This window comes from Silurus meridionalis, chromosome 4 (assembly GCF_014805685.1).
Source record: "Silurus meridionalis isolate SWU-2019-XX chromosome 4, ASM1480568v1, whole genome shotgun sequence".
Lineage (NCBI taxonomy): Eukaryota > Metazoa > Chordata > Actinopteri > Siluriformes > Siluridae > Silurus > Silurus meridionalis.
The window spans coordinates 17,164,374-17,180,069 of NC_060887.1; the positions used below are offsets into that span (position 1 = coordinate 17,164,374).

The 15,696-nt window shown below is 37.9% G+C and overlaps 2 protein-coding genes across 2 annotated transcripts in view; both read left to right on the plus strand.

The window, feature by feature from the left end:
* Nucleotides 1-1,367: 1,367 nt before the first annotated feature.
* On the plus strand, nucleotides 1,368-9,714 carry si:ch211-254p10.2 (solute carrier family 40 member 1). The gene is given in 8 exon segments (XM_046846089.1): nucleotides 1,368-2,006; nucleotides 2,961-3,080; nucleotides 3,206-3,328; nucleotides 3,483-3,745; nucleotides 4,825-4,849; nucleotides 4,935-5,453; nucleotides 5,456-5,587; nucleotides 9,232-9,714. Coding segments are annotated over 8 exon segments (1,593 nt in total). The 5' UTR covers nucleotides 1,368-1,855; the 3' UTR covers nucleotides 9,492-9,714.
* A 2,523-nt stretch (nucleotides 9,715-12,237) lies between these two features.
* LOC124384409 (rap guanine nucleotide exchange factor 5-like) overlaps nucleotides 12,238-15,696 on the plus strand; it is a 37,083-nt gene continuing 33,624 nt past the window's right edge. The window contains exon 1 of the transcript XR_006925391.1: nucleotides 12,238-12,616. The gene's annotated coding sequence lies outside the window, so the exon portion shown is untranslated. The remainder of the gene's footprint in view (nucleotides 12,617-15,696) is intronic.

The window sequence follows — 15,696 nt, forward strand, 5'->3', positions numbered from 1 at the left end:
AGCTGCATAAGGACACATGTCCACCCCATACAATCACTAAGAATCCAACTACTAACATGGCGAAGACCAAAGAGCTGTCCAAAGACACTAGAGACAAAATTGTACACCTCCACAATGCTGGAAAGGGCTACGGGGAAATTGCCAAGCAGCTTGGTGAAAAAAGGTCCACTGTTGGAGCAATCATTAGAAAATGGAAGAAGCTAAACATGACTGTCAATCTCCTCGGACTGGGGCTCCATGCAAGATCTCACCGTGGGGTCTCAATGATCCTAAGGAAGGTGAGAAATCAGCCCAGAACTACACAGGAGGAGCTGGTCAATGACCTGAAAAGAGCTGGGACCACCGTTTCCAAGGTTACTGTTGGTAATACACTAAGACGTCATGGTTTGAAATCATGCATGGCACGGAAGGTTCCCCCTGCTTAAACCAGCACATGTCCAGGCACGTCTTAAGTTTGCCAATGACCATTTGGATGATCCAGAGGAGTCATGGGAGAAAGTCATGTGGTCAGATGAGACCAAAATAAAACTTTTGGGTCATAATTCCACTAAACGTGTTTGGAGGAGGAAGAATGATGAGTACCATCCCAAGAACACTATCCCTACTGTGAAGCATGGGGGTGGTAGCATCATGCTTTGGGGGTGTTTTTCTGCACATGGGACAGGGCGACTACACTGTATTAAGGAGAGGATGACCGGGGCCATGTATTGCGAAAAACCTCCTTCCCTTAGTTAGAGCATTGAAGATGGGTCGAGGCTGGGTCTTCAAACATGACAATGACCCGAAGCACACAGCCAGGATAACCAAGGAGTGGCTCTGAAAGAAGCATATCAAGGTTCTGGCGTGGCCTAGCCAGTCTCCAGACCTAAACCCAATAGAGAATCTTTGGAGGAGCTCAAACTCCGTGTTTCTCAGCGACAGGCCAGAAACCTGACTGATCTAGAGAAGATCTATGTGGAGCAGTGGGCCAAAATCCCTCCTGCAGTGTGTGCAAACCTGGTGAAAAACTACAGGAAACGTTTGACCTCTGTAATTGCAAACAAAGGCTACTGTACCAAATATTAACATTGACTTTCTCAGATGTTCAAATACTTATTTGAAGCTGTATCATACAAATAAATAGTTAAAAAATCATACATTGTGATTTCTGGATTTTTTTTTTAGATTATGTCTCTCACAGTGGACATGCACCTACGATGACAATTTCAGACCCCTCCATGATTTCTAAGTGGGAGAACTTGCAAAATAGCAGGGTGTTCAAATATTTATTTTCCTCACTATATATATATATATATATATATATATATATATATATATATATATATATATATATATATATATAAAGAGAGTGAGAGACAGTTTGTGGTATTGTGGTAAGATGTATTTGTCTTTTGTAGCATGTCAGTGACAGGAGATTTACCTCAGTGTGCTGGTGTAATAGTGAACCGTGAGAACAATGACATCAAAGTGGCACAAGAGAAGAGCAGAGGTAAATCAAATAAAAATAATAACCAGCATACCAGATTTATGTGTTTTGCCTGTCCAGGTTTACATTAATCTTGTAATGACATACTTTCAGTTAGGTTCATGAATAATATTTGTTTTATAATTTAGATGAACAACTGAATAAAACTGTAAGATAATATTGAATAAAACAAAAAATACCCCAAATCTCTCTCTCACTTTATCAGCGGACAGCTACCTCACAGGCCCCAAGTCCCTCATTTATGTCAGTGGAGCATTATCAATGTGGGTAAGAAAAAAAAACCATAATATTCACAGACCCCCCCCTTCTTAGTTGTATTTGTCATTATTCTTTACTGCATTTGTCATTTGCATCTGGCAGGGTGATCGCATGTGGCATTTTGCCATCTCTGTCTTTTTGATTGAGCTGTATGGACATAACTTACTGCTAACTGCTATTTTTGGGCTGGTGGTGGCTGGTTCTGTGCTTTTCTTGGGTGCTCTACTTGGAGACTGGGTAGACCGTAACCCAAGAAACAAAGGTAGGTTGTGCATTTTATTAATTTGCCATTCTGTGTAATTTGTGCAATTACAGTGTCACGTGATCATAATATAATAATACAGTGAATTTATTAGAAAATGGACAGTACCTGAACAGGGTTATAAAAAATTTGAACATCCCACAGAGCACTATCGAATCCATTATAAAAAAATATATAGAATTTTGCACAATCACAATCCACCAACAATCAGTGACAAAGTAAGGAGGACATGAATCAGATAACTCTAAAAGAGTTGGAAAGATTGATAATTATATGTGATTATAGCCCAGATTCCAAAAATGGGCTTTATTTAGGCATGGAGAGAAAAAAAAGCTAATATTGAAAAAAAAAAATTAATTAGCATAGCTGTGGAAAACAGTTCACTGCTCTGATGACACCAAACGTTTGCCCTTTGCAAAAAGCACTACAGCATTAGTAGAAGCATGTTGTAGGGTAATACATTTCTATAACATGTCTCAGCAGGGCCCCTTAAACTGCTTAAGTTTATGGGCAAGATGGATGGAGCGAAATACAGGGTAAACTGAGAATAAACCTTGTTTTGGTCTGCAAAACACTTGGATAACAAGTTTGAAGACATACTGCCAAAAGTGTCAGTGTAGCGATTCAAAACTGAGAACCTGAATGTGGTAGACTTGCCCAAGCAAAGACAGGAATAGTGCTGTCAACCAGTAGTATTCAGCCAATCTGACAAAGCTTGATTTATTTGCCAAGAAGAATGTGGAAAAGTTTCAGGATATGCAGTAGATCTGCAAAACTGAGAGATCAATACCAAATACCTGCAGCTGTAATTGCAGGCAAAAGTTTAATACTTGTGCAACCAATACATTTTCTGTGACATTTGTATGTGCTATATTGTAATATCATGAGTTACTAAAGGTTTGATGTACTTCTGTTTTTAAGGCCTGAAACAGTCCTCTATGTTCTTTACTGCAGTGGCTCATGCATCCATGTTCATTCAAAACATCTCAGTGACAGTCTGTAGCATTGTGCTGATATTGGTATTCTCATACAAAAAGTGGATTGAGCAAACCTGGGACGGTTATTTGACTGTGAGTAATTGTTACGGTTTCTCTACATACATACTTCATGGGTTAATATTGGTACATTTTATACTTTCAGTAATGTATCGTAAGCAGTTCTAATGTAACATGTTGCATCACATGACTCACATAAGGCAGTTTGTTATACGGTGGTCATCATCCTGGCAGATGTGGCAAACCTCGCCAGCACAGCCCTTAACATTGCCATTCAGAGAGACTGGATAGTGGTCATAACTGGATACAACCGTGGCCACCTAGCTGGTAAGAGACTATGTGCATATCATTCAAATATTTATAATGAAAACATAAACATTTTATTACAACTTAATATGATGTGCATGCATCATTCTAATAACATCACCATTAGCTGTTTTTCTGACAATACACAAGGGAAATTGCTTTAATTCCACTATAGGGATGAATGCCACGATGAGACGCATTGACCAAGTGACGAACATTTTGGCTCCACTGGTTGTGGGTCAGGTAATGACCCTGGCCTCAAATGTGGCGGGTTGTGGCTTCATCCTGGGCTGGAATCTGGTCTCTTTGATTGTGGAGTTTGTCTTCCTCTCTAGAGTATATCACATAGTACCAGAGCTTTCACTTAAACTGCCCTTAGTAGAGGAGAAGTGCTATCTGGAGAGGAGGAATGAAAGGAAGATGTCAAAAGGTGAGGGAGTGATCTAAAATGCTACAATTACAATAGAGAGAGAGAGAGAGAGAGGAGAGAGGAGAGAGTGTTAGCCAAATACAGTGGAACCCGGTTATCTCGCCCTCGGTTATCTCGACAACCCTATTAAGTCGACGTTTTTGAAATGGAACCACGAAATTCTCGCTTTGTCTAGGCATTTTTTATCGGTTATGTCGATAACAATTTTTATGTATAATGGTTATGTATATTTTTTTTATGTCGCCGAACCCTAATATCTCGAGCACAAGGGGGGAAAAATTTGCCATTTAACGTCGGTTATCTCGGTGCAGCCGCAGAAGAACTCGCAAAAGTGGCGGAAAAATCAAGGCTTACAGCTGCTACAGGTGTTGTATTTTATACTGGTGAATCTCTGCTGTTAGTTAGTGCACATATGCCTTTTGTTGTTAAATGTTATGCGATGAACGGGAGGCGAAACACGGAACGTGTGATGACCAGCAAAAGCATAGAATGAACACCGGCAGGATCGGGGGGGGAATCCGCGATTGGGGAGGAAAAAGCGCAGCCATTGAGAGAGTGCCGGTGGGAAGGCACGTACCGGGATACGCATGCGCGATAACAACGACCGCCGTGAACCAACATATACCAACAATAACGGACAGTGAGAGTGTGGAAGTTTAAATAGGTTTGGTAATGATGATAAACGAGCACCATATGTGCGCGATTGAAGCCGGGAGCTTCAGAGAAAGCGGCCGAGAAAGCACCTGACACGCTGAAGGGGGCCGAAGGGGGCGTAGCAGGTGGATACCTGACAGATAAACATGTACTGTATGTATTTTTATAGCATGCCTTCATCAAACAAATTGCGGCAACACTGTTGTGTAAAAAACCCTTCAAAAACACCTGCATGCACATTCTCATTTATTAACGCACATCATGTACATAAAGAAATTTCAAGCACGTTAATATATTGCCGCCATTTTGATTTTCGTTTATCTCGATCATCGGTTACCTCGATGCTTTTTGGCGACCCCCTAGGACATTGACATAACCGGGTTCCACTGTATTATATGCTATAAGGTGTGTGGACTTTACTTTAATCTAAAAGGAAGTAAAATTTAGATCAAACCTAGGTCAATGGCATTCTTTTAAATTTACAATCACAGTGTAAAGAATGAAATGTGTATTTGTGAAGTCACACCTGCTACACATGAGTAGTAACCATTGTTTTACATTATGCAGGTGAAATTTCATTGAGGCATTTGAGGGGGAGAACCAGCCAGACACCATGTCTGCATCGCCTGCACAGGCTCCTTGGCACCTGCAAGGAGGGCTGGAAAACTTATTATAGGCAGCCTGTGTTTCTGGCAGGAGTGGGCCTGGCATTTCTCTATACCACGGTGCTGGGCTTTGACTGCATCACCACAGGTTATGCATATACTCAAGGCATCAGCGGATCCCTTCTCAGCTTTCTCATGGGCGTCTCAGCCATGGCTGGCCTGCTTGGTACAGTTCTGTTCACCAATCTCCGCAAAACCTATGGTCTGATCAAAACCGGCATGATCTCCAGCTGCTTGCATCTGTCCTGTCTGCTATTGTGCGTGTGTTCTGTGTTTGCTCCCGGCAGCCCTATGGACCTTAGCATGCTAAAAGAATCTAATGCTTCAGACTTGGGAGAGATGAATGGAGAAGGACACAGCAGACATGAGAACATGCTTCAGTGGGGCAACAACCAGCCCTGTTGCCTGACCGCTCCTCAATTCACTGGACCAACAATACTGTGCTGTTTGAAAATGCACCAGGAGGGCCTGCACCTGAGTCTTACATGTCCATCATTCTGTTGTTCCTAGGAGTCATCACAGCTCGAATTGGTGAGAAGAATGAATGCTTAGAGTATTTACCTTAAGCTCACACCTTAAACACTTAGAATTTGTAGTTGGTGTTGACCGTTGTTGATATTGATCAGATTATTTATAGTGGATACATACCACCAATGAAGATCATCAAAAAAAATTTACATTTATTTGATAAAGCAAGCAACAAAATTCAAGTGAAAATAAATAGTTACATTTCAGAAAAAAAGAGAGAGAGAAAAAAAAATGGAAATACGTATACAAAGGGTTGCACACCCTGCTATAATGGCGCATGGGACTGTGCTTAAATTTAGCGATGATCACACTCAAATTCAAATGAATTAATTATCATACATTTGTTACCAGTAATGTTATTCTGATTAACCCTAAATAAAGACCAGTTCTTCTCCAAGATTTTCTTGACATCATCTTGGTTTATTAAGACTGCTGAAGCCATAATCCTGAAAAAAAATGTGTAAATGTGTAAACACAATTCTAGAAATCCACAAAATCAGGTTAAAAAAACTAAAACAAAAGCAGACTCAAAGTCAATCTATATTACAAATGGGAAAAAAATCCCCAAAATCTTGAAAAGAACTCGAAAAATCTAAAACAAACTTCTTCTCTGTATAAAATATATTCAAAGCAAACTCTTCTCAGGAAATAGTAGAGTAACACAAAACACTCTTAAACAAGAACTTAAACAGGACCGCTTGTATTACGGTGGCCGAGAAGTGCAAAACACATTAAAAAAATCAGAAAACAATTTACCAAATTAGAAAACACACAAACAGACAAACAGGAAAAGGTAGGTATAGTTTGTGAATGGAAACTCACCGATAATTGGACAAGACACCTGTCATTCAAGATATACAGGAAGTGAAATATTATAACTTTGCTTCTTGTACATGTGTAAAGTTCTCAGTTTACATTAAACTATTTTTTATTTTGATTAGTGCACCTTTACATACAAGAAAAAAACAAAAGTAAACATTAGCAAGCAAGGAGAAACTGTTGTACTTCCTTTATATCTTGAATGACAGGTGTCTTGTCCAATGATCGGTAGGTATTCTATTTGCAAACTTCTCCTTTCGGCTTCTCCCATTAGGGCTCGCCACAGCTGTCTCCATATCTGCCTCTGTCAACCCACTACCTGCATGTCTTTCCTCACCACATCCATAAACCTGCTTTCTCTTTTTCTTCTTTCTGGTGGCTCCATCCTCAGCATTCTCCTACCGATATACCCCATGTCCCTCCTCTGCACATGTCCAAACTATCTCAATCTCGCCTCTTTCACCTTGTCTCCAAAATGTCCCACATGCGCTGTCCCTCTAATAAACTCATTTCTAATCCTGTCCATCGTCGTCACTCCCAGAGAAAACCTCAACATCTTCAGCTCTGCTACCTCCAGCTCCACTTCCTGTCTTTTAATCAATGCCACTGTATCTAAACCATAAAACATCACAGGTCTCACCACAGTCCTATAAACTTTCCCTTTCACTCTTGCAGATACCCTTCTATCACAAATCACTCCTGTCACTCTTCTACACCCACTCCACCCTGCCTGCACTCTTTTCTTCACTTCTCTAACACACTCTCTATTACTTTGCACTGTTGACCCCAGGTACCTGAACTCCTTCACCTTCTCCACCTCTTCTCCCTGCAACCGCATCACTCCACTCCCCTCCCTCTCATTCACACACATGTACTCTGTCTTACTCCTACTGACTTTCATTCCCTATTCTCTCCAGCGCATATCTCCACCTCTTCAGGCTCTTCTCAACCTGCTCCCTACTCTCACCACAAATTACAATATCATTCCATTTGCAAACTATACCTACCTTTTCCGGTTTGTCTGAACTGTTGCACGAAAACACATTAACAAATGCGAAAACTCGACAATTCAGACAAACCGGAAAAGGTAGGTATAAGTTTGTGAATGGAAACTTACCGATCATTGGTCAAGACACCAGTCATTCAGGATAAACAGGAAGACTTTTTTTTTTTTTTTTTATTAAGCAATTAAACATATACAAACAACGGGGCAATAACAAGTACAATTTACATTACAATACACAGAACAGGTGCCTGAAAATACAAATATATACACATATATTTAGGGGAAAGGGGTAAATAAAATATTATATTTTAAATATAATAATAATAATAATAATAATACAATTAAATTAAAAATATAAAAAATTAACAGGGCTATGGTTTATTCTGTAAATCATATTGTTCTATAAAGAACAAAAGATTCATTGCATTTTTCTTTTTAATCACTTTAAGGGCATTTATGAAAGAAATAAACTCATTATAAAATATAAAAAACGTTGGTTTCACTTTCAAGTATTTCGATTTGTGTATATAAAATCTTCCCATTAGAAATATATTATTAACAAGAAAGTCGTCTTTGTTATTGTTCTTTACAAGTCCAAAGATAATGTCCTTCACAGTGAAATTTCTTAGATGGGAAACTTTTGGGTAAAGCCAGTTATGGATATCAGACCATAAAGCATCTGAAGTAACAGTCTGCAGCAGGAGAAAGTTGGAACGTATGTGTAAAAGTGTACAAACTAATCTTTATGTCATGATATACTGCATCATCTCCAACATCACTGCATATGAATGTCTTTCCCCAAAGTAGATTTAAATTAATTAAAGTTTCTCCTTGCTTGCCAATGTTTACTCATTACTTATTTTCTTATATTTAAATGTGCACTAATCGAAATAAAAAAAATAGTTTAAAGTAAACGGAGAACTTTACACATGTACAAGAAACAAAGTTATAATATTTCATACTTCCTGCGTTTCTTGAATGACAGGAGTCTCGTCCAATGATCGGTAAGTTTCCATTCACAAACTATACCTACCTTTTCCGGTTTGTCTGAATTGTCGTTGTGTTTTCGGATTTATTCATGTGTATTTGGATTTGTTATTTTGTTTTTGCATGTTATTTTGTTTTTGCATTTGTTATTTTGTTTTCGGATTTGTAAGTGTTTTCTAATTTGTTAATTTGTTTTCGGATTTGTTAATGTGTTTAGCACTGCAGACAGTGAAACAAAACCACATAACCAACAACCAAGCAAAGAAATTACACAAAGCGGGGGAAATACACACAGGAGTTGGCTAATGGGGGACACAGGCGACATCTGGTGTTTGAACAATGGAAATGCAAGGAAAAAACATTAACAAAAAGGATCAAACCTAAAAGCCCCTCAAATCCTAACAAAATAATGGGGCATCACAATGACAGCGCCAAGAGCAGGATGTCCCTTGAAAATTGACAAAATATCAAGATAAAAATCAGACAGGATGCTTATAGCCATATTTGAATATTTGCAGGAATATTTGGAAAAACTGGTCACTTTCTGCATACGACAATAGTATTCCATATAATTTAGATGTGTGCTATGGGGTAAGGCAGAGAGACAGATTTACATAAAATAAAAAATCTATACAGCAATTTATTTATTGCTAAAAAATATTTTTGCTCTGGTAAAGTCTGATCTCATCAGACCAGGAAAAAAATCACTTTTGTCTTGTTGTGATTGGTCAACAAATGTTGGTTATGGAATGAGTAAGAATAAATCAGATGCACTCAGTTAATTAAACTGCTACAACACTTTTCTTTACTATGCCACTTACTCTTATTTTTATAGGTCTGTGGTCATTTGACCTGACAGTAACTCAGCTGCTGCAGGAAAACATCTGTGAGTCTGAGCGTGGCATTGTAAATGGAGTCCAGAGCTCCCTGAACTACATGATGGATCTCCTACACTTCCTCATGGTGATCTCTGCACCGCAGCCACAACACTTTGGTATTTTCGTCATCATCTCTGTGTTGTTCATTACTGCAGGCCACATCATGTACTTCGTGTATGCCTGGAAGGCTAAAAGAAAACAAAGCCTCAATGCTTAATCCTCACTTGTGTATGATTTAAAGATAAAGTCTCTGAAACTGATGTGTGTCACTCATGCTGTGTCAATTCACTTCGCTCTGGATATCTCCATATGCAGCTGCCTGTCTTCGCACTATTTAGAGGTGTTCAGCCTTAGCACTTGCAGCTTTGGTGTCTCAAAAGAGGAAACAGTACCACCTCCTGGATGCTGATGGAAAAATCCAGAAAAATCCCCGAATTCCACACCTGTTAAACAACATATACACAATAAACAAAGGTCATAAAATTTCCTACCAGTTTTTTCTATCATTCATGTTTTATTCTGGTAAAGCAGGTTTTGTATGCCTCTGTGAAAAAAACTGTATTTATCCAACAATCCACTCATCTCACTTCATGTGATGTATATATATATTTATATATCTCTACATCTTATTTATCTGCCTTCTTTCTTATTATATTTTTCTTTAAATTTTGTTATTATATTTATATTTTTTATTCTCCTTTTTTACCCTATTTTATTCCCTCATGCCGGACCGTCGTCAAAAGCATTTCACTGCATGTCGTACCCTGTATGTATGTGTTTGTGACAAATAAAATTTGATTTGATTTGATTTGATTTGATTTCTTAGAAGTTCTGAAGGCTAAACCTTACCAACACACAACTCTTGTATTTATCACACATACTTTGCAGTGTTTGCTCGGTTCTTTTGTGTGTCATTTTATGGATGCTCCATGTACAGTGCATCCCGAAATATTCACAGCGCTTCACTTTTTTTGTCTTGTTTTTTTAGTTGTTTCAGCCATATTCCAAAATGGATTAATTATTTCCTTTAAAATTCTACAAACAATAACCCATAATGACAACATGAAAAACTTTTGTCTAAAACCTTTGCAAAAAATTTATTAAAAATAAAAAACGAAAAAAATTTAAATAAATAAATAAATAAATAAAATTTCACATGAACATACTGTAAGTATTCACAGTCTTTGTCATGATACTCAAAATTTGAGCTAAGGTGCATCCTGTTTCCATTAATCATCCCAGTCAGGTTTGAGGGAAAGATGAATGCAGCAATGTACACAGACATCCTTGATGAAAAGCTGCTCCAGAGCGTTCTGGATATCAGACCTCGGCATTAAATCCATTTTCGAATAAAGCTGTAACATTACAAAATGTGGGAAAAAAGTGAAGCGCTGTGAATACTTTCTGGATGCACTGTACTACCCTAATTCCAAAAAAGCTGAGACACTGTAAAATACATTTTAAAACAGAATGCAATCATTTGCAAATCTCATATAACCATATTCTATTCACAATAAAACAAACCATATCAAATGTTTAAACTGAGAATATATTCATTTTGAGAAAAAAAATTAAGTAATTGTGAATTTGATATCTGCAACAGGTCATGTTTACCACTGTGTAGCATCATGTCTTCTGTCCGAATACATCTGGGAACTGAGGAGAACAGTTGCTGAAGTTTTAGGGGAGTAATTTTGTTCTATATTTGTCCTATACAAGATTCTCAAGTCATGCTATTGGAATAGATGTAGTATGCAGTCCTCTTTAATCCAGAGGACATGGTATCCATGTTTTCCAAAAAGAAATAAAAGACTTGACTCGTCTGACCACAGAAAAGTTTTCCACTTTGCCTTAATGAGCTTTGGCACAGGGAGGATGGCAGGGTTTCTGGATCATGTTTATGCATGCCTTCTTCTTAAAATGATAAAGCTTGAACCAGCATTTGGGGATGACACATTAAACTGTGTTCACAGCCAATGATTTCTGGAGGTGTTAATAAGCCCATGCAGTGAGTATCATTACATAATCACAGCTGTTATAAAGCAGCACTGCCTGAAAGCCTGAAGATCATGGGCATTGAAATAATGATTTTTGCTCTTGTCCCTTGTGCACAGAGTTTTCTCCAGATTCTTTAAAGCTTTTGATGATATAATGTAGTGTCAATTATGAGATATTTTGAAATTGTTCCATAATTTGTAGACAGAGCTTTCTTTACAGATTGGTGAAGCTCTGCCCATGTTTACTTCTGAGAGACTCTGTCTCTTTAAGATTTTCATTATTTTATTATTATAGATCATTATTTATACTCAATCATCTTGAGAAGTATTGCAACCATCAAATTCTAAATTACCTTATCATTTAATGGTTTTTCTCAGTTTAAACATTTCATATTTTCTATGTTGTATTGTGAGTAAAATATGGGTTTATGAGATTTTCAAATCGTTGCATTCTGTTTTTATTTCCATTTTACACAGTGTCCCAACTTTTTTTTTTGGAATTGGGGTTGTATACAGAGACACATTGTACATATGCACAATCATAAAACCCTGTTAAGAAAGGTTTAACTACTGTTTTTTTACTTATTAAAATTATATTCATTTTGTGATGCTTTGTCACATCGTAAGTGGCACCAATGTTTGACATTTCTTTTGACTATTATTATGAATGGCGTTTGATATGGAGTATTACTATTACACAGCCGCTTTTTTTTACCATTACAGACTCATTTAAGGTGATCCTGGATATGAAAAAAAAAATGAGTAAAATAAATTGAGACAAAATGATTTGTATGCCCTGATTGTATGCGAACAGCATGCGAGTGCCGAAACGCAGTCGCAGCGTGAATAATGGCGTCATTAAACAAATCACGTGACTTTACCTTTTTGAAGCTGGAGCCACGCCTATATTTACTTACACACGGGTGAGCCCCTCCCACTTCTCTGTCATTTAATACATAGGGACGATTCAACACACAGGGATCTGGGACAAGAAGTCAAACTATGGAGTATAAATTTAATATTTCAGGATTATTTTAAATAGCTTCCCGTTGAGATAAAGTAAATGGTTAGGTTTAGAACAGAGAACCTCACTGGGGGTCGGATTGAATTTTGATCAACTTGTTGCTGTGTGAATGGATGAGGACGTTATCGCCTGGAGGATCTTGGCTTAACAGTGAATATGGCGATGTTAGAGAAAAGCCCGGTGTCGGCCAAGAGTGACCTACTATACCTGCGCTGGAGTCAGGTAGTAAAAGAACAGCAAGCTCGGCTGAGTCCAGGCCAGGAGAACACACCTTTGCTGAACAAACCCACTGCGTTGTCTAGGAAAAAAAGCTCCGAGGTGGTAAGTGTGTTCGGAAACCTGTTTCTCCAAACATTATGCATGCAAACACCTCGGATCTGCACAAACCAAGCGCTACAGTTCCTCAACCTTCTCTGATGTTGCCTCAATGACACACTCAGTGAGAGAGATTTCGTCTCATCCACGTGACTCATTGTCCTCGTATTTTATGTAGTATCTGCTGTCGAAGACATTTAGATGCACATGCCTCTGAGTCAAAGTTACTAAACTAACTAGCAAATTTTAACACGCAACACCTTTACACAGCTTTCAGGGAAAAACCTCTACCTTAAAACACACGGAACATTTCTGCTGTGTTGAAATATCTGGAGTGTATTTTGCGATTCTGATGCGTTGCCAATCGATGCTGTGTTTCCGTTTTTTTAATGAGCGCCGCGCTGACGTCACGAGGCGGACATTGCTAGTTTAGGTACAAATGTGTTTAATACGAGACCAATTTGGAGCTTTGTTATACTTTTTTTCTTTTAACACTAACAAAAAAAACCATAGAGAGATTTTCTCACTGTTTCCCACCAACTGGTAACATTATAATAAAGTCTAGAAGTCTTTAATTAAATTGTATTTGTGTGGAGCTTTTAACAGTGGACATTGTGTCGAAGCAGCTTTACGGAGATAAAGAGCTTGTATAAAATAATGTATCAATTTAGTACCCTTTAAAAAAAAAACTTTTTAAGTTTATCTAATGAGAAAGCCAGTGGTGACTGTGGCAAGGAAAAACTCCCTAAAATGGTTTGAGGAGAAACCTTTAGAGGAACCAGACTCAAAAGGGAACCCATCATCTTCTGGGTTGCACCGAATGTCCATTCATTACAGGTCCATCATTGTTGAGGTGTACTGATCAGTGATAGATGCTTAAATAAAAACTGTTCATGCAACTGTTGATATTAATCACAGACCAAATGTATCCTCATGGTTCTTAAATTGCCCAGTAACTTCATGGAGCTTTACGCTCCTGATGTGGAACCATCCCCAGCTGCACAGAGTGGTCTCTATCCATTTGAAGAGATCTCCATTCACAGATAGGTAGATAGAAGAAGAGCAAAATAGTTAGACCTAAACCTATGGACACATTACAATGGTACTCACATGTGCTTGTTGAACACCCTATTCCAGATTTCTGTCCAGGCTTTGCCTTAATACATAGTAACAAAATAAATATACAACCTCCACTCTTCTGGGAATGCTTTCCACGAGGTTTTGGAGTTTGCTTGTGGGGATTTACTCATTTAGCCACAGGAGCTGATGTTCTGAGCAAGTAGGTCTGGCATTTATAACCATAAAGACTGTATAAGACTGTAGAAAGAACATTACTTATAATCTTATACTCCAGTACTTACCAGTGTTCTGTATTGTTGAAAGATTTATGTCACCCAAATGAGGATGTGTTCCCCTTTTGAGTCTGGGTTCTCTCAAGGTTTCTTCCTCATAACATCTAAGGGAGTTTTTCCTTGCCACAGTCGCAGGCTTGCTCATCAGGGATAAATGCACACCATTCACCTTGACTGTTGATTTCTGGAAGGCTGCTTTGAGACAATGTCTGTTGTGAAAAGCGCTATAGAAATAAACTTGATTTGACTTGACATTCCTGTTAATCCCAAAGGTGTACAGTGCGGATGTGGTCAGGGTCTGTGTAGGCCACTCAAGTTCTTTCACTTCAGTGTTGGCAAACCATGTCTTCATGACTACTACTAGCCTATTATCCAGGCTAAAACAAATTTGGGCCCCTTAGTTCAAATTAAAAGAAATTGTAATGCTAGTGCATACAAAGACATCTCATATAATTATGTACCACTTTAGGGCAACACTTGAGGAAATGCTCATATATGGGTCTGATGGACAGGTGCCCACATACTTTTGGCTGAACATTGAACAACACAGTTGTGCTAAGTAATGACAGAGAATCTGCTTATTTAGTTAGAGAACTAGGAGATGACAGCAGGATGATGTTGACTGCCAGTGAGAGTTTAAAAATATTGAAGCTTTAGGACTTTAGCATACACATGACAAGGTGAGAGAGTTGGACAGAGTGATATAACTAAATTGCTGCTCTCTTTAGGTAGCAATGACCCATTATGAGCAGGTATTCAATCATGTTTAGAAAAAAAGTTTAAAGTATGAAATGTAACTAAAAACTTCACTTTAAAGTTAGTGCAATTACGTTCATTTAGGGCAAATTTTTCTTTTTAACCAGTTGCTCTAAAAGGCTTGTTCAAAGAAAACTTTTGATAATTTACCTGTTGAATAAAAGTAGGCTAATTCACAATAACACATTTACCCTTCACCACCTGCACAGTGTTATTTATATCTGGTGTTTGTCCTGCACATATTACTTCTTTTTTTTTTGCTTCAGCTAAACCTCTGCATCTCCCTTACTAATCAATAATTCTTGCATGATGTTAATGCAAATGAGTGTTAAACGCAAGATAAGCACTAACATGTGCAGGGTAAAGTGTATATACTGTATTACCAAATCCAGGTACTAATCAATACGATAAGTACAACTACAACAAGTAGTTTGGTAGTTAATTATGAACTATGCAGTAAGAGATTAAATATCACTTGAAACAATGCTAGCAATGTAGTCATTAGTAATGAATTATGATACGTCCTTAACTCATGAAGCAGGACATAGTAACAGTGTTTGATTTTCTAATGAGTGTGTTAATATTTGATAAATATATCTCAGAAAATGGAATTACAACATGTACACAGAGTGATGTTTTTGTAATCACGATTGGTGATTTCCAGAAAGATCACTGACACAAAACTATTGCTAGGTAGGACATCTATTCTACTTGGCAAAATAAAACAAAATATAACATTTATATCGTAGTTACTGAAATGTTAAACTACGCAATTCTGCATGAGTTAATAGTTTCTCACTACGCATTTAAGACCTTATTAAGACACTGATGCGATTAGTGAGTAGTCCTTAGTTCATCTGTAATTATTGCTTAATTAAACATTGAAATACCAAACTGATATATTATTGAAATTGCATGCCCATTTGCATATGTGAATTTGAATTGAACTAGAGCTGAAGCAAAACCTGTTTGGTATCA